This window comes from Hypomesus nipponensis, chromosome 2 (assembly GCF_054491055.1).
Source record: "Hypomesus nipponensis isolate SF chromosome 2, ASM5449105v1, whole genome shotgun sequence".
Taxonomy (NCBI): Eukaryota; Metazoa; Chordata; class Actinopteri; order Osmeriformes; family Osmeridae; genus Hypomesus; species Hypomesus nipponensis.
The window spans coordinates 5667914-5690000 of NC_140362.1; the positions used below are offsets into that span (position 1 = coordinate 5667914).

Below are 22087 nucleotides of genomic sequence, written 5' to 3' on the forward strand. Positions count from 1 at the left end.
CACAAGCTGGATGCACATGTGTGCTGTGTGTGAGTGTGTGTGTGTCTGAGTTTATGTATGTGTGTGTATGTGTGGGCATGTATATGATTCAGAATTTCCTGTTTGTGAAAATGTTGTTATGATAACAGAACAGAAGAAAAGGGTCAGAAAGGGAAAAAGAAAAAGTAAATATTTCTCCTTTTCAGCTTCAACTGTGGCCGCAAGCAGGCATACTGTAACTATGCTGACGTTTAACAGGCTGCTAATTGGGGAGAAAATAAGTGTGTTGAAAAACTGGTTTGTAGGCCAAGATTAGCCTTAAATCAGCTTTTAAGAGCACATGATTGGAACTAAATGATTGTGTACACACACACATATGAACATGCACACACACGTACACACAGTGTTTAGGCCAATTCCCATTCAGTCGGCAGTGTTTAGTTTTGTTCATTTTCTGCAGTTAAGAGAAGGTAATGTTAAGGGTAGATACATGCAATGTACTTCAGAAGTATTGGTATCCAGTCTCATGTTTAATGTCTGGTGGATATCATTGCAAAAAGACCCTTCTTACTAGTATACTGTATGCCTGACTAGATCTTTTCTTTTTCTTCCAATTTTTCTCTCTTTCTCTATCTATCTATCTATATCTATATATCTATCTATATCTATCTATCTATCTATCTATCTATATCTATCTATCTATCTATCTATCTATCTATCTATCTATCTATCTATGTCTCTCTCTCTTTCTTTCTCTCTCTGACTCTCTCTCTCTCTCACACACATACACACACTCCTGTCTCTTTTTCCCTCGCTTTCTCTCTCTCTTTCACTCCACTCCACTCCCTCTCTCTTTCTCTCTCCCGCTCTTTCTGTCCCTCCATCTTTCTCTTTCTCCCTCTTTCGCTCTGCCCCACCCCCCCCTCTCTTCCTCTGGGGAGCGGTTAGTTACTGGAGAATGGCAGTGGCAACAGCTCGGTCGCCCTCATCCCTCTCTCTTTAAGTAACGACTTTACCAGAGGAGGAGAGGAAAACAGGGGGCGGTAGTAAGGGAGTGTAAGTGACGAATGGACAAGAGAGAAGAGGAGAAGAGAGGAGAGGACAGGAATGGAAAGGAAAAAAATAGAAAAGGACAGGAGTGGACAGGAATGAACAGGACAGGTGTAGCTGATACCTACCAGGGTACTGGTTGTTGTCCAGGTCTCTGTCCCCCCTCAGGGTAAACCCAAAGCCGGGCAGGCCACTGCTGGAGGCCCAGGCTGCTTTCAGCTCCTGGCTCAGGGTCAGGCCTCGGCCTAGGACATCTCTCCGGCCATTATAGATGAGCACCCTCCCTCCACGCTCCTCACCAGCGAAGGGACAGCCCACAGCCACGTCTGACACACAATCACACATGCACACACACACACACACAGGAAGAAAAGAGAAAGATGGTTAACACATCAGCAGGTTAGGGCTCCTGAGAGAGAGAGAGACAGAGAGAGAGAGAGAGGGGACTGATCTTCCTTTACCTGCTCTGGGGGACTACCTCTGAACGGTCATCTCTTTCTCTTTCACTCCCTCTTTCTCTCACAAACACTCTCTTTCCCTCTGGTCCCACCGAGATCTCCGAGGAGAACTTGGTTCTACATCTGACCTCTGGACAGGAAGTCGGAGGTCAAAAGGTTGGAAAGGGCACGCGGTTGGCATGGCAACTGTCCCTGCCTCCCAGGCAGATCATCAGACATGCAGCCATGCATTCATCAGGGAAAAATACACACACACAGAGACATACACAAACAAACAAACACACACATAAACCATTTCAACAGCTAACAGCTTTTTGTCACATTTTAAACTCTCTGTCTACCATTCCAAGAGAGACAGTACTCCTTGTGTGTTCAGTGTGTCAGCAGATCTCTCCAGTGTTTGTGATCTCTTAGACACACTGAACACATGAAGCTGATTGTGGGGTGGAATGCAAGCACAACAATGTGTGTACGTGCATGGCATATTTGTGTGTGTGCTCAGTGTTTGGTGTGTGTGTGCTTGACAGCAGCTGTGTGTGTGTGTGTGTGTGTATGTGTGTGTGTGTGTGAGTGTATAATGTCCTAGTAATGTGCAGTCCATCACGGCCAATGCTCAGCATATACACAATACACAAAGCCACAACAACTTTGATGCAGAACACCCACAGAGATCCCTCAACTCTCACACACACAAACACACATGTGCCTTAGAGCATGTTCTCTCAACACTTAATACCCTGACTGAGTCATGCCTTTTAAAAGTCAAAAGTCTTGATGCTTTAACTGTGATACTGAGCAGCCAATGTAGTCCCTCCAATAATCCCTCGCCCTTATCTGAAACATTGTTCAGCCAGTGATACACATACATACACACACAATAGCAAACACACTTGCATTCTGTCCACTGACCGGAGAAAGCAGTGGAAAAAAATGATTGTTGACACAGTGGACTATCTACGTAAGGAATAAGTATGAACCTAACCCCACATACTCCATCTCAGTATGGGGGTCCCTGGAGGCCCCAGAATTCAGCTTTCAGCTCCAGCCTTCAACCCAAGCCCCAGTTTCAGCCTTCAATCCCAGATCCAGCCCCTGCTCCAGTCACAACCGTGTTCAGTGCTCCCACCTGGAGGCCTGATCAGATTAAGATCCCTTCCTAAAAGCTATTGATCCCCTTGTTATGGATCCACACCTTAAATAAGGACTTAACAGAGGTGTCCGGAGGGAGGGATCATGACACACACACACACACGGTCATATAAATAAACCAATGTGTGTGATGGCTCCCACCTGAAGACCAGACTGCTATTTTATGCAATAGGGAACAACCCTCAACTTCAGGACAATATTTGGCCTCCAGTCCTAAACAAGGATTTGTGTTAGCATGTGCATGTGTGTGAGAGAGAGAGTGTGCTGAAGTCAACGTGAAGATAAAACAATCAAAGAGAAGAGGAATGAACTCTGGGCTCGAAGACAGAAACATCCACATGATTGTATCTTGCACATCTGGAGAGTAAAAATAACTCTCACACACACCTACACAACCACTCACACCCTCACCCCCTGCTCATCATCACAGGAACAGGGGAGCAAGTTTACACGGACACACTTTCAACACCGTACTTCCTGATTGGCTGAAGAGATCCAGGTTTTCATCATTGGAGCATTTGATAGGATATCCGCTCTCAGAGACCAAACAACCAGACACAGAAACAGGAAATACAGAAACAGATGTGTCTGTCATCTGCTAAACTTGACAACCAGTCAAGACACTGGGAGAGGCCCCTTCAGAGGAGGAAAATCAGAGAGAGAGAGAGAGAGAGACAGAGAGAGAGAGAGAGAGAGAGAGGTAGACAGGTAAATAATCGAATGATCTTTAAAATATTACATTATGTGTGTGTGTTGTCACTGCTGTGCACCGCCAGTATTAAAGAGCTAAAAGGGCAGTCTCCAACAATAACCTTCAAACATTCTGCAAAGCCATAGAGAGAGAAAGGGACAGAGATAGAGAAAGAGGGAGAGACAAGTAGAAAGAGGAAAAAAATCATCTGCAAAGTCAAGTTGTAGTCCTCTCTGTGAGTTTCTGTCCCATAAAAAGAGTTTTCCTCAGTCATCCGTCTCTCTCAATTGCTTAAGCTGACTTGTATCCTTCTCTACAGTCCTTGACACACACTCCCTCTCTCTCAGCCTACCATTGAATCCATCCTGGTTGAGGTCTCCCAGGGGGGCGATAGCGGAGCCAAAACGTCCAAAGGTGTGTGTGCCAGTGAGGAGGACGGGAGGAGAGAAGGAGAGAGGGGACAGCTGGAGGTAGAGGTACACCCTCCCCACCTCCCTGGGCTTGCTCTCCATCTCTCTCTGCATGTAGAGGGGCGCACCCACCAGCACGTCGTCATACCTGGACACAAGCACGCATTTACTGAAAGTCATTTCTTAGTTTGTGTGTATGCATGAGAGAGGGAGAGAGGCTGAACTCACCCGTCTCCGTTCAGGTCAGTCACCGCTAGAGAATACCCAAAGTAGGAAGCCATCTGCAAGACAGAAACACTATGTTACACACACTCACAGAGTCACACACACACACACACACACAGTACTGTACACACCTGTTCTCCGGAGAAGTTCTGAATGAAGGTCAGATTTGTGGAGTTGATGATAGCCACCTGAAACAAAGTACACACACAGACACACAAAGTCACACATATTCTTCCGCAAAAACCCTAGATTCAAATGTAAAACATTACTAAAACAAAATGCGTGCACACACACACACACACGCGGGCTACATCATGCTTCAAAAGTAATAGAGAGGCTGAACCACATACGGAGATTCACAATTCTCTTTTTCCCACTTCCCCCTTCTCCTCCATCCTCACCCCACCCCCACCCCCACCCCAACCCCACCCCCAACCCCAACCCCACCCCACCCCCAACCCCACCCCCACCCCCAACCCCACCCCCAACCCCACCCCCACCCCCACCCCAACCCCACCCCCACCCCCACCCCCACCCCCTCCCCCCAACACACACACCTCCCTCTGGTAGAGGGGGTTGAGAATTCCTTCATAAGACCTAAAATAACAACCACATGGAGACAGCCAGAGGCTAAAAACACACACAGACACATACACACACCGGCAAACAAACACACACACATACATACAGACACACACACAAACTGACAGAGGTCGGGTGTGAGAAACACATATGGACTCTCTGCTTCACCCTGACAAAGATGTAGAATCACAAACACTAGTCTAGTCTATGCTTAACTTCCCTCTGACCTACAACCGCCTCCCCCAGCCCTGGCGGAGGTGTCAGGATGCTTGTCTGCCCAGCTCACAGAGACCTGATGAGGGCTGACAGCTATTTTAGTCCCAGGCTTCTCTCCCGGCCTAACTCTAAACCCAATAACCCCACCCCCACTGTGAGCTACCGCCCTCCAACTCCTCAACACACACTGAGTTAATGTGTATGCTCTGTATTGTGTGGAGAGTGTCGTCGGGGTCAGGCCCAGGGTCATGTGTGTGTGCAGTGGGGTTAGCAGGGTTAGGTGGGGTCACCTCTCCCCACATGCAGCGGAAACCATGCGTCATTAAGGAGGACGAGAAGCTCTGCCTAGGGGACACACTCCCACAACACACACAGGGACACCACACACACACACAGGGACACCACACACACACACAGGGACACCACACACACACACAGGGACACCACAAACACATATATTCACAGGCAGACATACTCATTTTTACATTCTTACACAATAAGTCAATGAACATTGACATGCACACACTCACATGAACTGATAAGCACTGTCTTGATTTGAGTTTTGCATGTGTTCTGGTCAGTGAGGCAAGAGGTAGGCATATAGGCCCTGAACACATCCTCTTTCTGTGTGTGTGTGTGCGTGTCTGTGCGTGTGCAAGCATAACATACGTTTCCATACTCACATATCCAAAATTCTGAGCCCCTCTTGGAACCCCAGCTATCAACTCTGGAGGAAAAAAGAGGGATACACATTATAGAGAAAGAAAAAGAGAACGAAAAAGGAAGGGAGAGAGAGGGAAACCCTTAAGGGCCCACCCTGATTCAGCAGATGTGTACCGAGAACAGACTGACGGATAGGGAAAGGGTCTAGCCTTCTACTATCTCTGTCTAAACGTGTGTGTGTGTGTGTGTGTGTGTATGTGAGTGCTCGCCCTTGCGGACTGATGGATGAGTGTGGCGTGGACATGTGGGGATGATCTGATAGTCCCACCCACAGAGACAAGAGACAAATCCCCTCAACCCCCCCCCCCCCCACCACCACCCACTACAGACAAGTTCACAAGCTAGACCTTTAAACAAGGCCCCCCAAATGCCCCCAGCCCCAACCCAGCTTGAAGGGGCTGGGAAAACTAGACCGCGATGACCACAACACAACACAGCCTGTCAACAAGCATGTGCAAACCATTACGGAAGTGCATTCTGATGAAGAACATGTTGGTGCAGCAGAACTTCTAGGTCCGTTTTTCTCCCCAGACAAAGATACATAGAGTCATGCCCCCCCCCCCCCCTCCCCCTCCGAAAGGCCGCCTTGCCCAGTGACCAGGGTGAGGTCGATGTGGCAGGGTGTCTCTCTCTCCGTAGGTCTCACCTTGCTCTGAGTCTCCAGTGAACTCTCCGACCGCCACAGAGTAACCTGCAACCAGGACATAGGTGAGAGTGTTGCTTGCACTGTGTGTATGTGTGTGTGAGACAGACTTTGTGTGTGCGACAGTGAGTGTTTGTGCTTGCCTGTTGTCTGTATACCTGTGTGTCTGCATCTGTGCATCTCTGTAAATAAGTGTGTTTGTGTGAGTGTGTGTATATGAGTGTGTGTTACCTAAGTAGCTGTCATCATGTGTGTCTGCAGCAGCGATGGTGTGCTTCTCTCCAGGAACCCTTCTCAGGACGGCCTTCAGTGAGTACCCGTTCAGTATCTCTGCTATGCCGGCCGTCATCACCTGACCTGCACACAAACACATACACAAGGTGTCAGAACATCTGTCTAGACTGTCCCAGGGCCGGGAGAGAGTGGTGTCGTTTGTCAGGAAGCCGCTGTGAACACACTCCCGGACCCACATGAAAGAGCCACAGTGCGGCCGGCATGCAGAGCTCCGCCCCTGGGACAGCTAAAACACGCCGTTAAAAGGAAGAGCAGGAAACACTCTCAGATGTTCCTGAAAATGAACACTTTAACTGCACGCGCTCATGGGCACATTATGAAATATCCACACACGTTGGCAAAGGAGAAGACACGGACAGCCAACTAATAACACACACACTCTGGCACCTACACACACACACCTACATACATACATACACACACAGAGACAAGTGATTTTATCTTCAGCTGCCCTCAACCTCACATCAATCCTCTTTAATGTGTAAGTGTGTGTGTGGTGAAATGTCCCTCCTCCCTACTTTTCTCTCTCTCAGTTATCTCCTTTGGCGTGTCTGTGTGATCCCAGATGCTATTGTTTCTATCTGCTACCAGTCACTGTGTGAGTGTGAGATGTTAGCAAGAGTAAGATGTTCTCGAGTGTGAGTAATAGTAATGTCTTAATTTAACAGTTTTATCCAAAGTGACTTATGGGTGGGGGTTGTTGATCTGCAGGCAAATAGTCTAACCTCTGCGCTAAACCTACCCACCTAGTGAGTGTGAGATGTCCACGTGAAGACCAGTGAGAGATATTTTGTAACTCAGTCCACATACCCACAAACCCCCACTCTCCTGGGTGGGCAGAACATTCCAGGTTCCAGTCCCCCCACCCCTCCCCCTCACTTTGAATAAAAGTGGCTTCTAAATTAATACATAATTATTGTTATGACATCATAAAATCTCCTGTGGGTCCAGGGCTAAGAACACTGTATATAAAAGCCTTCCTCAGATCGCCTTAAAGGCTGTAGATAACTGCTGTATTAGAGGCAATAAACTCCTGGCTCTGAGAGCTTTTATAAACATTCACAGGAAGTGTTTAAACGCCTCGAAGCTGAGCCAAGCACAGGGCAGTGCCAGTCTGGGCCAGGGGAGACCAGTCTCATGCATTATTAGGCCATGTTGTACTGTTCTATAAGATATACAGTACACTACACATCTGTCACTGTATATGTCTTATGTCATACACTAGTTATCAGTGATGAGTCATCGTGTCTTGCACACCTTCACCTTCTTGTTCTCTCTCTCTCCCCCCCACATCTTTCTCTCCTCTTTTAGTAACTGCCCTTTTCCCCACCATTTCTTCTGTCTGTCTGCTTTGCTTTTTTGAAGGGGAGGGTCCTTCTTAAGCACCTTCTCATCCTTCGTTCTTTAAACAAATTAAGTGTGACGAAGTGAAAGAGCATGGAGGTTAAGGTGGGGGGAGGGAAAAAAGGAGTGTGAGTCTGTATTCCCATATCTGTTACTGTCTGACTTTCTCTCTTGTCTCTTTCACACACACACACACAATCTGAATCACAGTGGTAATGAGGATGAGTGAGGATGGACAAAATAGGGAGGACAGAGACAGAACCTGACAGACCCCTGACCCTAACAGACCCCTCCCCCCGTCCCTCCCTCCACCGATCCCCGCCTCCATCTCCCAGCTTCCTCGTCCCCACTCACAAACACCTGGAGCTGGATGAGCACACCCTGCAGCAGCTGAACTTTGACCCCTACTGACTCTTCCTACATGCGCTTGTTCACCTTACCGACACCCCCCCTCCACCCCCCCCAACACAACTACCCAGACTGAAGCCCCACTCAACCAACACTGACCCTAACCTAATAACTCACAGCGTTTATTCATCTCAACAGCTGTCCAGTAAAAATCGAGTGTTCTCTCTCTCTCTCTCTCTCTCTCTCTCTCTATATATATATATATATATATATATATATATCTCTCTCTCTGTCTCTCTCTCTCTCTGTCTCTCTCTCTCTCATACATTTCCGTCAAGCATCCCCCTGTCCTTCCCTCCTTCAATCCCTCACTCCTTATCCCTCAATCTTTTTATGCTTCATGCTCCAATGAGGGGGAGTCCCTCCACCCTTCATTACCCTCCCATCAGCTCAATACAACTTAGACGCCAAAACACACACTTCCTGTTCCTGAGAGAAAGAGCAAGGGAGGGAGGAAGGGAGAAATGAAGAGGGGGAGAAAGGGAGGTCTCTTTCCATCGTTCTCCCAGTAAAAAACTACAGATGAGGAATGAGAGGAATTAACAGTTTTGTACGCACGTGTGAGTGTGTTGGTAAGCTTCCAAATGTGTATGCGTGTTTGTGTGTGTGAGGTCCATACTCTTTAACATCTCTGTCTTTTCATCTACTATTTATTTGGGTCTCCATCACACACATCACAGCAGACACATGACATTACCTTGCCAGTAGTAGCTCCCTGGTCCTCCCACCACCAACGTGCCTTCCTGTAGGAGAGAAGATCTGGGTCAGGACAGGACAATCTACACAATCTGGAACTTGGATGCATGTTATTGCACACAAACACACACACACTGTTTCCACCCAGCCATAGGAGCAAAAGATTAAAGAAGGCAGGAAAAGAGACAGGAACTGGACTCGGCCTGGTGTAGGGTGATAGGGCACACAGATTAGAGCTGGGTTGGAAAGTTGGGGTTATAAGACAGTGTGTGTAGCGTGTGTGTGTTCGTGACAAATGAGTAAAGAGGAGGCTTGTTTGAGTGCCTTTCCTGTCATCACTTAAGTAAACAAATGTACACATTTCTGTACAGTATGGTTGAGTTGGACGGAGAGACGGGCGCGTGTGTGTGTACGTGTGTGTGATTGTGTGTATGAGTGTGTTTAGCCTCTACTGTCATCAGAAGTGAGGGGTCACACTCAAAGGATAAATCCTCACACACAAACACACACACACACACAAAGCTCCACTAATATCTTCCGTCTACACATTCAACTTCAACATTCTGCCTGTGAGGGGAATGGCTCTGTGCTTTTGGGTGGTCATGGATACAGAGCAGCGTTGATGATGTCATATATGTTTTTGCAGTGACAGTCGTTACCTTGGTAAAGTCCACACTGAATCCAGCCTGGCAGAACCCCTGTCCCTCTGGGTCTGGATCGTCTGAGGAGCACACACGCACAAACGTCTGTATTATTTTACAATCTCCTTCCACCCTCCCGAAACAAACTCGACCTAGCACATAAGGTATTGCTCCTAGGATTAATGTACATCCATACATGTGTGTGAGTGTGTGTGCGTGCGCACGTGTGTGCATAAAAAGAGGCATAATGGATGGCCTCTCCGTTTCAGAAGCACCTCGGGGTGAATCTAAATGACTCATGACAACACACAGATGTGCACGTGCACACGTGCACACACACGCTCCCATTACATTCAGTTATTCAGCAGACACTCTTATCCAGAGCAACGTACAGTAAGTACAGTGACATTCCCCCAAGGCAAGTAGGATGAAGTGCCTTGCCCAAGGACACAACATAATTTGGCACAGCCGGGAAACTGAACCGGCAACCTTCTGATTAATAGCCCAATTCCCTAACCGCTCAGCCATCTGACCCACACATGTCCATGGTGGTACACACACACATGCAGGCTGTGTGCGGAGAGGCTCAGCTACAGTGTTTTGAGACCCTCTGGTCATAAATCTACATTAACATCTGAAGCTGGGAGAAACACTGCCTCAGATACATTACAAAGCTGCACAGCCTTGCTCCCACTGTGCGTGTGTGTGTTTGCACTTTTATATAGCTGCAATATAGCCGTGTGTATTTAAGACTATTTTCCTCTTGGGAACAATAACGTTTTCAGTGTGATTACTTTAACTGCTTGATTAGACTGTTAACATACATAATATAAAACAACCCCTAAGGAACCTTCCGACAATCATTATTCAGTTTGCGTGTGTCTGTGTGTGTGTTTCTATGTGTGTGTTTGTGTGTGCTTGTGTGTTTGTGTGTGTGTGTGTGTGTGCAACCTCAGACGGTGTGTCTGTCTGTAGGGCAGATGATAGAGCTTTGTTTGATCCTGTGTTTATGATGGGCCACTTGATAGCAGCCATAACTACTGAGAGAGAGAGAGAGAGAGAGAGAGAGAGAGAGAGAGAGAGAGAGAGAGAGAGAGAGAGAGAGAGAGAGAGAGAGAGAGAGAGAGAGAGAGAGGATACAAGCAGAAATAAACTCACTGGTCCTGCAAGGGGAATACTCAGCGTAGGCGCTGAAGTTTTGGACGGCCACGTAGCACGTCCCCACCGGGTCCTTCTCCCCGCTCACCTTCACCGTCCTCCAGTGGTAAAGAGGAGCACAGGCCTGCAGGGAGACAGCCAGCAAGCAGCTCTGCTCCGTCAACATGATCTGATACACCCCCGGAATACACCAGCAGATCCAGATAACAGAACGGAGTACAGACGGATCACGTTCCAAGTATTATTATTTTTGGTTTCCGCAAGTCCAGTGGTTGTTCTGTGGAACGCTCACCACCACTTTGCCCTTGTGTGTCCTGACTGAAGCACCGAACCACTGGTTAGACTTGAACTCCAGGGGCTCTCTGGTCCCGTTCACCTTGATCATCCTGTTATCTGCAGAGAGAGAAGGAGGGAGAAGGAGGAGAGAGACAGAGAGAGAGAGAGAGAGAGAGAGAGAGAGAGAGAGAGAGAGAGAGAGAGGAGGAGAGAGACAGAGAGAGAGAGAGAGAGAGAGAGAGAGAGAGAGAGAGAGAGAGAGGAGAGAGAGAGAGAGAGAGAGAGAGAGAGAGAGAGAGAGAGAGAGAGAGAGAGAGAGAGAGAGAGAGAGAGAGAGAGAGAGAGAGAGAGAGAGAGAGAGAGAGAGAGAGAGAGAGAGAGAGAGAGAGAGAGAGAGAGAGAGAGAGAGAGAGAGAGAGAGAGAGAGAGAGAGAGAGAGAGAAGAAGAAGAGAAAGAAAGAAAGAAAGAAAGAAAGAAAGAAAGAAAGAAAGAAAGAAAGAAAGAAAGAAAGAAAGAGAGTTGCTCAGCAGGGGTGCAGTTGACTCTGGTGCAGATCCTTCTCCAGTTATTGAAGACCAGCTGCGTCTGTTTAGAGGGTGCAGTCCACACCTCATAAAACACCTTCCTCTGACACAGAAAAAAAAACATCCTACACAAAACCAACTGGGCCTGTAAGGTATTTGGTCCATCCATCGTCTCCTCTGTAAACAGAAGGTAGTCTAGAAGTGACATGCTGCTGGAGACAGCCCTGTTAGCTGTGTGGGTTATGTAGCTATGTAGCTTAGTATGTTATGAAGGCACGTTTATCACAAGGTCAACTGGCAGAAAAGACAGATAGGCTATAATCAGTCAGTCAATTCAACCGTCATATGATCAGCTTGTACTGAAACCAAAAAGCCCCCAGACACACACGCACATGCACACTCACATGCACACTGGCATGACCTCACACATGTGCACACTGTCACTGAGGGCAGAACCCACATGCACGTCCGCATGCTGCAGAGCAGGAAACAGCAAGTAGCACATAGGATTGACACCTTACACAGCATTCTGACGGCTTTGTGAGCGTGTGTGCGACTGTCTGTGTGTGTGCCAGTTTCTGATTTGTACTTATTTTAATGGCCCTACAGTAACTCTAGACATATCCACCGTATCCTTAGCAATCAATCAAACACATATACACAAACACGCACACAAACGCACACGTCCACAGAGACCTCCTGTCCCATGCCCATCACTCACAAAACCATTCTAATGGCATTCTCCACCCTTTCAAGACAACAGCATATGTGACAATGTGAGAGAGAGAGAGAGAGAGAGAGAGAGAGAGAGAGAGAGAGAGAGAGAGAGAGGGGGGGAGGCTTGGATGATGTGTACTATAATAAAAAGCAGACCTCACCCAACCTCTCCTCAGTCTCTAAGGGGAGCTGAATTCCCACATGCACACAGTTTACATCTTCTCTCTTTCGCTCTCGCTTTCTTAATGAGTACAGCCTTCGTCACTCTCCACCATCTCTCTTCCTCTCTCTCTTTCCTCTATCTTGTTCTCTCATTCTCTAATGTAATTTACGCAACTATGTACGAAGTGAGGACATTTTTGAAAGACGGAAGATTTTGAGCCAAAGAGTGCATTAAGAGTCCATCAACCAAACAAATGCCGAGGCCAGGAAACCTAATATCAGTAACCGATCTACATGTGTTTCGGTAACTATGATGTTATGTACATGGATTATGACTGATAATACAAGCAGAAACAGACAGTATACTCTGAACACTAGTCATCTTGCATCTGATACACATTTCAGCTGATCAGCCAATATGGTTTATCACACAACACACACACATATAGGCTATACACGCACACTTTCTCATTCTCAAAAGATACACACGTTCCTGCTCCTGAAACCCGAGGCAAACTACACTTTAACTCTTCGTTGGGATCAAATGTATCACAACCAGACGGGCGCACGCGCGCGCACATACACGCATACACACATTGAAGGTAGAGTTTCTTACTGGCGCTGTCGAAAGGTATCTGTCTGCATCCGTCTCCCTGCTGGGGCCAGGAGCAGTAGTAGACGGCTCCAGCTTCTATGATGCCTGGCTGAGACGTGTTCGCCTTGGGAGCCCCAACCAGCACACTCAACCTGACAGCCACAGAGGACACCCACAAACATGCGTAATAAGCTTTGGGAATTCTACATTTGATCATGTTTATCAATTCAAGTCAAAGAAGGACTAGCATTCAGGTGAAGAAAAAAGCGGGATTGCGATTATGTTTTTGTTTAATTGTCTAGATAAAGTGGCACCATCAGATCTCTGAGATCTATATTGTATTCACCCATGAAAAAAATATCCACTATTCAACGGATGGCTATAAGTATCCAGACATCTAAGAATAATCTAAGATGCCGTTACTCACGTATTGCTGTCGGGGGTAGCTTGATAGAAGTCTACCGAGTAACCGAAGTAGCTCCCCTCCGGTCCGCGGTACACGGCGGGATTCTCCGTGTGCAGGTTAAAGCCCCATACTCCTAGGACCAACCACAGTAGCGACAGTCCCCAAAGTAACATCCCTGCGGCAGACACTGTTCTACTCAAAGCGCGTGCCATCCCGCAAGCACACACAGTTCTTACTGACAAGTGCTGTGCCACTGTAGTCCGACAATTAGAATAGGAGAGAGAGAGAGATGTTCCCGATTGTTCGTATGTCCAGGTGAGAGAAGTAATCCAGGGTCAATCCCTTTGCTGCGCCCAGTTCTCGCGCCGTTGTCAGTCACTATAGATTCTAGACTACTCACAGAGTCACACTCCTTTGGTCGGCTCCTCTTGACTTTACCCACACAATCCTCCAGCTACGCGCCAGTCGGCGCGCCCCCGTCCGCGGAACAAAACTTTGAGCCCCCCCACCACATACACTTCTTGGAGCACAGTCTCCAGACCACATCAGAGCGCGCTCCATGCAGGCGCGTCATCAGGACCGTTCCTTTTATGGGGGGAAAAAGCAATATCTGTGTCGCGCGAGTTTTGATCCTAAAACAATAAATATCTAAACAGCGAATTAAATACCGACATGTGACATCAGTGTGTGGAAATTAAGTACATACGGTACACATCACATGGTACACCACACAACCACACAGGCTATATACACGGAATATTAAAAACCAACGTTGGGTTCATTTCTCTTTATTGGACCGTTTACTCTGACCGCAAGGTTTTAAGAGGCGCGTTTACTTCCGTATTGAGAATAATCACATGCAATTATGTCGGTAATTATTATCTTGATAACTGAGTGAGAAGTCTAAAGTTAGACTAAACACGAACGGCCCGCAGTTGGTCTGCAGGCACTGTAGGATGACTTTGCCTGTCGACTTATTTTATTTCAGCTTTATTAAAGTATGGAGGCCCTCTGAAACCAGACCCCCGTTTTTAGTGGTGCCCTGCAATACAATACAAACAACACCTAATAAAACACGTCAAATCATTTTAAGGTCAGAGTCCCGGCAGCTGCACAGCACGCGCTCACCTAAAAGCGGATAGAATAGTATGTGAAGGCTCAAAACGATTTTATAAGTCTATTATATTCGAGTTCGACACTTAGGGGTGAGGTCTCTCCGTGGGAGAGCGCGCGTGTGTGGAGATTTTTTATCCTATCAAAGTGTGGCACATTCCACAAGATCCAAGTAGTCTATGTGTGCACTCGAGAGTTCCGGTGCCAAATATTTCTTCATAATCAGCACCAGAAGATTTCTGCAATTAAAGCGTTCTATAACACACTTTATAATTGTCACAGTTTCAGAGTTGTGCAGAGTATGACACTGGAGATGTGAAGGGGGACAGGTGTGTTGGTGTGTGTGTTTGACTCTAGATCCAAAGTACTGGTGCAGAGGAGTGGGAGGTTCCTGGTGAGTAACCTTGACCTGCCAGATGGAGAATTCAAGTTTCCCAACCTCACCCCACCCCCTCCCTCTCTCCTTCAGCCCCCGAGCCCCAACCCTTTGTTTCTTTCCATCTCTCTTCATCTCCTCTCGTCCCCTTTGCCTTTCTGAAGATAGGGACAGGCTGATTCTACGTCAATGAACAGCACATGGTTTTGGTGTAATCCCTACCAAGCGTGAGTTGGTAGGGGTTACACACTTAGAATGCAGGATGTGTGTGTGGGTATGTACACATGCAGGATCATGTATGAAGATGTTAACGGTTGAACTCAAACAGCCCGTATGTGTCACACATGTTGAGCAGGTGTGTTCATTTAGGTTCACACTGTCCAGGAACTGTGAGGTGAAGGACAGTTTACCTCAAGCCTGGTTTATGCTTCAATGTCAAACGTGTCTGTGTAGGGTCCACGGATGTCACAGAAAGGGGCACAGAGCTGCACAGCTAAAACAAGGTATCCCTGTGGGACTTGAGAGCGATGGGGGGGGGGGGTTATGGACTAACTTAACTCCTCTCTTACAAAAACGCCAATATGAACAGAACACGACCCCTCTCCCTCAACACACACACGTTAATGAATTTGAGGATGGAGGAAGAGCAGAGGTCTCGTTTATTTCTCTTCTGTTATGACGCCTGTTCTGATCTTTGAGTTGATCTGGTTTCACCGTGTGCGAGTCTGATGAGTCTAAAGACTCATGCTGCCCTGAACGTTTCAACCATCTGTTATTGTTTTCTCCTCTCTCTGTATCTAGCATCCAATAAAAACAAGCAGACAGATATCCCCTTTCCTGCAACACACCCACAGTGATCTGATGACGCTGTCCATAGAGAATCTGCCCACCCTCCCCTGCTTTCCAGTTACGCTGTGATTTAAATACCTCAGATTTTGCAGCTCATGTTGAAGAGGCCCAACCCCACCTTCGCCAAGCTCCACACATCCAATGTGAAAAAGGACTCAAGACACTCCCTGGATTAATGCTTGTAGATCATGTTGATAGACCGACTTCTGCTGTTAGTTCAAAACCCGTCTTGGTGATCCACTCCGTACCGAGCACTGCCGGCCAGACTGTATTAGGCAATCACTGATCATATCCTGGCTCCATTAGGCATTTCCATTAGACATAGCCCTGCATTATGACCACTGTCTCCATACACAAATACACACAATCACGGTCAGACTCAGTATGTGTGCATCTGGATGAGACGTACTGATGGATGCAGCCAACTAGCTGGTGTCAATTTCAACGCTGAAGGTGAACTGTGATGTTTATAGTTTCTCTCTTCCTCACTTACACAAACGCACAGACACACACTAATGACTAAAACAGACACATTCCACGATCCAGTCCCTTCTTGTTAAGCCTCATATCCAGCTCTACAATGCCGGCATGATTGGAGTAACTTATTTAAACTCCAAGAAAAAAACTGAAATGTGTGAAGAAAAAAACTTTTTATTTCTGAACCTCATAACTGTGGAAATAAATACAGGAGTATTCCGTCAAAATGTGTAAAAGATAACACACCACCTTGACCAAACCTGGCCCGGGGTCTACTTCCGGGTCAAACACCAAAAAGACGGTGAAACACTTCCTGCTAGCTGAGAAGACTTCCTGCTGGCTGCTCCGCCTCCAAAGACTGAAGAGTGGTCCCTTGAAGCTGTTAACGGCAGGTAGATTTTGTAGAAGTGTGGTAGTGTGTTAACAGGCTGTATGTGTATGTGTTTCATGCAAAAAGGCTTTGGTCATTACTCTCTAGAACAGTCACAGCTGGAGTGACAAATGTACAGTGTTGGTTTTCAAGTCACTGGGGATGACGTTAGGTGGAAGGCAGGACAGTTCCAGAGACGCTGGTAGCCGGGGAACCAGTCAGTCAGGCCAGGGCACCAGCCAACCAGGCCAGATGTCGTACCAGTGGGCCATCAGAACCCAGAGTCCCAGTAGAACCAGAACACGCCCCTAGCCCAGACATCCATTCTGCTGAGTCATCCAGTTCTTACATCACACCACTTAACATCCTGTGTATCGATTTACAAGCTGTGTACAACAGACCATAGAACAAACAGTAAACGTGTGTGGATCCAAAGTGTGTGTGTGTGTGTGGGGGGGACTGTCTCATGTGTGTTTCTCAGTCTCTGGGAACTTCTGACCTCTAGTGTCAGACTGCAGGTTGGTTGGGGGGGGGGGCTGTCCTTACATTCTTACTCATACACACACACACACACACACACACGGCCGGGCTAGTTGAGTGACGGGGAGCGCTCGGTGGTCCACAGCAGCTCCACGTAGGGCCACTTGGTCTGCAGGCAGCGCTTGACTGGGGTGTCGTCTGTACGAACCATCTGGTCCTCAAAACCTAGAACCAGGGCTGTCCCCTCCACGTACTCCACCTGAGGAATCACACACAATCAGAACAGAGGTATCACATAGACCAGTCAAGTGCAGAAAGTATAGCCGTGAGCATGTCGCCATGGTAACCGAGACCCAATCGGAACCCGGCCCGGCTCCGTTAAATAAACAGAGTACTTCCGGCTTCAGCTGTGTGACAGGGGAGAAGGTTGGCAGGCGTCACCTCTATCAATCACACACTTCCTCTGGGGGGCAGAGTTGAGACGCATACACAGGCAAACACAGGTACACACACAGAGACAGTACATACACAAATACAGAGGTAAAGCACACACAAACGGAGGTACAGTACACAAACAGTTACTCACACACAAAAGTGCAGTACAGATGTGCGCGCGCACACACAGATACACACACACAAATTCTGAGGTACAGAACACAAACACACACACACTCAGGTACACACAGGTCTTGAGGAAAAGGGTCAGTGCAGAGCGCCGTCAGCAGGTCTGATATTCCCATCAGGAATATGAGACTGGGAATGCCATCACAAACCTACAGCCATATAGACTGTGTGTGTGTGTGTGTGTCCTGTACCTGTGTGCGTGAGATCGCATTCATCCCTTTAAAGACAGTCCTTTGGAGAAAGGTAAGGTTTTACAGACTACACAGTCTGGACATACATTACTCAGTACCAGTCTGCCACACCTTCTGGTATGACCCCAGGCCCACACTCTCACCTCCACACGCACGGCACGGCACACACACACACACCTTGGGCTGATATACAGCAAAATGTGTTAGCTACAGCCACTGCTTATTCTGGAAAGACGTGTTTGTGTGTGTCTGTATCTATGGAGTGTACCTCTGTGGGTGTGCGTGTGTCTGCATACATGTGTATGTGTCTCTGTATCTGTGTGTACCTCTGTATCTATATGTGTGTCTCACCCTCTCATTGTGGTTGGACTGCTTAAGTCCATTGTAGTGGTAGACAGGAAACGAGTCTGGGATTCCTGAGTCCTGAAACACACACACGACAGCGTTAGAACAAGAAACAAGCAGTGAGTGCGTATGTGCAAACTTGCTTTGGCAACCCACGGACTGAGATGAAGGCAGAGAGAAATGGGGGAGAGAAACCGACAGAGCCGGGGGGGGGGGGGGAGCAGAGAACATTCTCCAGCCGACAGGTAAACCAGCATGCTGTACCACAGCCTAGAACCCTCGTTCCAATCCAGTGTGTGTGTGTGTGTGTGTGTGTGTGAGAGAGAAAGAGGCTCCATGTACGTGTGTGAGAGCTTAACCCCTATACCACAGAACAGCCATGATGCTGAGCCAAAACACTTCCCCTTTTCCTCAGCTGGAAGATACAGAGGCTAATAGCGTGCGTGGCATGTGTGTGCATGCGTACATAATGTATGTGTATGCCTGCATGTAAGAAACCTTAACCCCAACACAATCCCACATGTGTGTGTGCGGGTGAGTGTGGTATGTTTGTGTACAGTACATGAGTGTGTGTGTGTGTGTGTGTGTGTGAGAGGGAGAGTGTGTCCAGTTGGCTAATGGCAGTATAATTTCTCTGCGGCCAAGGGCCATTCCTCTGGTGAGTCTCTAAAGCCCTGATCACTTTAACACACTTTCCTCTCTACCCCCCTCTCTCTCTCTCTCCCCATGGTCACTCTGGAGCCACTCTGCCCCTCTGTCTGTGCTCCCCCCTCTCCCCCCCCCCCCCACACACACACAGCTGTGTCACTGCAATTTGTATCTTTCATGAAAAACAAGGGTCTCTCAGCATGTGTGTGTGTGCCAAGTGTGTCGACATGTATGTGTGCGGAATGGACGAACATCAGTATGTGCCGACTGGTTGCAGCCTCAGTGATGGAATACATCTGTGACGACGCCACGCACCAAACAACGGTCGCCACGATGAGCCGCCCGCGGTTACCTGATCAGGGAAGAACTCAAGGAGGAACGGGCCCAGGAGGATGACTCCCAACCCCTCGGGGTCCAGCTTACTCTTCATCAGGCTCACGCTGGCGAGAGACACAAGAAGAAAAGAGAGAAATTGAGAGAGAAAGGGGTCAGAATTCGGTCTCGTAAATTTGAATGTGAGAGGTTGTGTATGAAAACCAAACCGTGGAGTCATTTACGACACCAAACTGTGACGCGAGGGTGTGTGCGTGCGCCAGTGTGTGTTTGTGTGTTCAGAAATAGTTGTGCGATACTAAATATACCTCTCAAGACAGACATTCCTGTGTGTTAGCTCTGTAATATTATTATTATTCCTACAAGATAAAAGCAGACACAGATTTGCCTTTTAAGGCAGAAAAGAGAGGAAAGACTTATTTTCAGACACTGGGACTGATAACCCTGTAGCTCTGTCTGTGTGTGTGTTAGTGAGAGGGAGTGTGATTTAGTAGTGTTAGTGTGAAGTTAAGCTATTAGCTGGATGTAACAGTTTTGTAACTGTTTAGCTTGGTTTGGCTGATGATGTTAGCTTGGCTGCTTCTAACTTCCTCTGAGCTAACCAGGATAATGTAGAAATCCTAATAATTGGGCGGATACGACTAGAATGGCTTGGGCTGGACAAAGGTGGACTAGACTAGGGAGACCTGGGCTGGACTAGGGTGGTCTGGACAATACTAGGGTGGACTAGACTAGAGTGGTCTGTGCTGGGAATGTCTAAAATAGACTGGGCTTGTCTAAGCTAGACTGGGTTTTGCTGGGCTTGTCTAGGCTAGACTGGGCTGGTCTAAGATACAATTTGCTAGTCTAGGCTAGTGGGCTGGGATAATGTAGACTGGACTGGGCAGGAGTCGGGACCCTTGCCACGTGTGCCTGGCTGGGTTGAGATCAACCATCCATCTGGACCTGGGGTCTGGAGAGCAGCTTCACACCCCGCCAGGCCTGGTTTCTGGGCCACGCTAACGCTAGCTGTGCTAGTGGCAAAGCGGCGGCGAGATTAAACAGGCTTCTGTTTGAAGCTTTAGGGTGTTTCCTCCCTCTCTCCTTCCTGCTCTCTCTCCTTCCTGCTCTCTCTCCTTTCTGCTCTCTCTACCGCTCGCTCTTCCTGCTCCTCCAGGAGGCTCTCGTTTTTTATGGACCGGCAGTGAAACATGAGCTCTGTCCACTGACCTGGGCCTGCACACTGCCACTTACAGGTGGTGAGCACACACACGTACACAAATGTACAAGTATACACACAACATGCAAGTTTACACACACACACACACAAAAATGTACACAGAACGTACACAGACTGACAGATACGCACACACCAATGAAGTTCAAACACTAACACACTTACTAGTCGGGCTCAGAGACAAGGTCAAGGGCCTTCATGACATCTTCCAGCATAGAGTCAGGTACGAAGCCATTATCTGGAGACAGAGAGGACAGATGAGAGGAGAGGAGAAAGGAGGAGGAATACAAAGAAAAGAGAGGAGGAGACAGGGGGAAAGGAGAGAGGGGAGAAGGAGAGAGAGGGAGGGAGGGAGGGAGGGAGGGAGGGAGGGAGGGAGGGAGGGAGGGAGGGAGGGAGGGAGGGAGGGAGGGAGGGAGGGAGGGAGGGAGGGAGGGAGGGAGGGAGGGGAAACAGAAGGGGGAGAAAGGGAGGAATGTAGAGAGTGGAGAAAGAGATGAGACATTAGAAGGAGAGGAGAGAGAAAAGGGAAGAATTCAGAGGGAGTAGAAGAGGATAAAAAGGGAGGCAGAGGGGACAGAAGAAGAGAGGAACATGAAAGGAGGTCCCAATGACACGGAGACGAAGCCTTCACCTACACACATGCAGGAGGCCCACTGTTTAACCTACACTGCTCTGGACATGCACACAGACCTTGTCCTCTCTTCTCTCTCTGACCTACATTCCACAGCCATGATGAGCACTCTACCTGCGCGCACCACATTTAAGCACAACCACATGTGTGTGTGTGTGTACACACTCATGTCTTACCTGTCATGTTTAAATGCTAACACATGAGTGATGCCTTCGGTACCGTTAGGTGCAGCTCCCATGACGACATGCTCCGAGTCACAGTGTCACCCCGTTCAGGTCACACACATACAAGGACAGCAGGAGAACGGGGGGAACATGTTCAAGGAGTGTGTGCGTTTATGCACGTGTGCGTTTGTTTGCTCTGGCGCCTCTCTTCTATCACACAGCGAGCTATGCTGACTCTACATGCGACAAAGACAGATTTATAGGCCTTTTACTCGGCACTCGCGTGTGTGTGTGTGCGTGCGTGTGCAAAAAGCATCCATCTGGCTTGCAGAATGTCCTGCACCAGCAGAAGTGTATCAAAGCCAGAGAGAGGAAGAGAGACAGATGGGGAGAGAAAGAGAGAGGGGTGGGGGAGACAGTGGGAAAGGGATAGAGGGAGAGATATGGATGAGAGAGACAGAGGAAGATAGGGAGAGGGAGACAAAGGGACAGTGAGTGGGGAGAGAGAGTGCACCCTTGTTCTCTGGTCTGAATGGCCTAGCATGTCTGGGCAAGACTGCTCTCAGCTGGTACGCTTTACCTCAAAGGACCACGCATAGCTGGACACACTCTCATTGTCACACACACACTATGAAACGTATTGTTCTTATGAAGAGGAATGTTGTTTACTGCATCAGAAAACACAACACTTCCAAGTCCTCTTTGAAGACACAAACACACACACACACAGTCATGACTATAGTAATCATATCAGTGATTGCTGACTGCACACATGCATTCAAGCGCACACACACACAAATACTTCATACTCATAATCTGCAGTATTGCAATCAACCATACCATGACTCATGTGTGACCCCAATCTCTCAATCTCCATCTCGCCCCACCCCTCTCTCCCTCTCTCCCCCTCTCCCCCTCT

General features: G+C 48.0%; 2 protein-coding genes across 2 annotated transcripts in view; both read right to left on the reverse strand.

Annotated features, from left to right (window-relative positions):
- The window catches only part of itga8 (integrin, alpha 8), a 29574-nt gene extending 15738 nt beyond the window's left edge, over positions 1 to 13836 (reverse strand). Inside the window, exons 1-13 of the mRNA XM_084703870.1 lie at positions 13370 to 13836; positions 12964 to 13094; positions 10960 to 11060; positions 10668 to 10791; positions 9528 to 9589; positions 8870 to 8915; positions 6358 to 6483; positions 6130 to 6174; positions 5444 to 5487; positions 4094 to 4150; positions 3966 to 4018; positions 3680 to 3885; positions 1158 to 1355 (exon numbers count right to left, since the gene is read on the reverse strand). Of these exons, the coding sequence (XP_084559996.1) occupies positions 1158 to 1355; positions 3680 to 3885; positions 3966 to 4018; positions 4094 to 4150; positions 5444 to 5487; positions 6130 to 6174; positions 6358 to 6483; positions 8870 to 8915; positions 9528 to 9589; positions 10668 to 10791; positions 10960 to 11060; positions 12964 to 13094; positions 13370 to 13560 (1384 nt within the window). The 5' untranslated portion in view covers positions 13561 to 13836. The remainder of the gene's footprint in view (positions 1 to 1157; positions 1356 to 3679; positions 3886 to 3965; positions 4019 to 4093; positions 4151 to 5443; positions 5488 to 6129; positions 6175 to 6357; positions 6484 to 8869; positions 8916 to 9527; positions 9590 to 10667; positions 10792 to 10959; positions 11061 to 12963; positions 13095 to 13369) is intronic.
- A 2485-nt stretch (positions 13837 to 16321) lies between these two features.
- Positions 16322 to 22087, reverse strand: part of mindy3 (MINDY lysine 48 deubiquitinase 3) — a 20937-nt gene continuing 15171 nt past the window's right edge. The window contains exons 12-15 of the mRNA XM_084703880.1: positions 20536 to 20608; positions 19174 to 19261; positions 18180 to 18251; positions 16322 to 17272 (exon numbers count right to left, since the gene is read on the reverse strand). Coding sequence (XP_084560006.1) covers positions 17123 to 17272; positions 18180 to 18251; positions 19174 to 19261; positions 20536 to 20608 — 383 coding nt within the window. The 3' untranslated portion in view covers positions 16322 to 17122. The remainder of the gene's footprint in view (positions 17273 to 18179; positions 18252 to 19173; positions 19262 to 20535; positions 20609 to 22087) is intronic.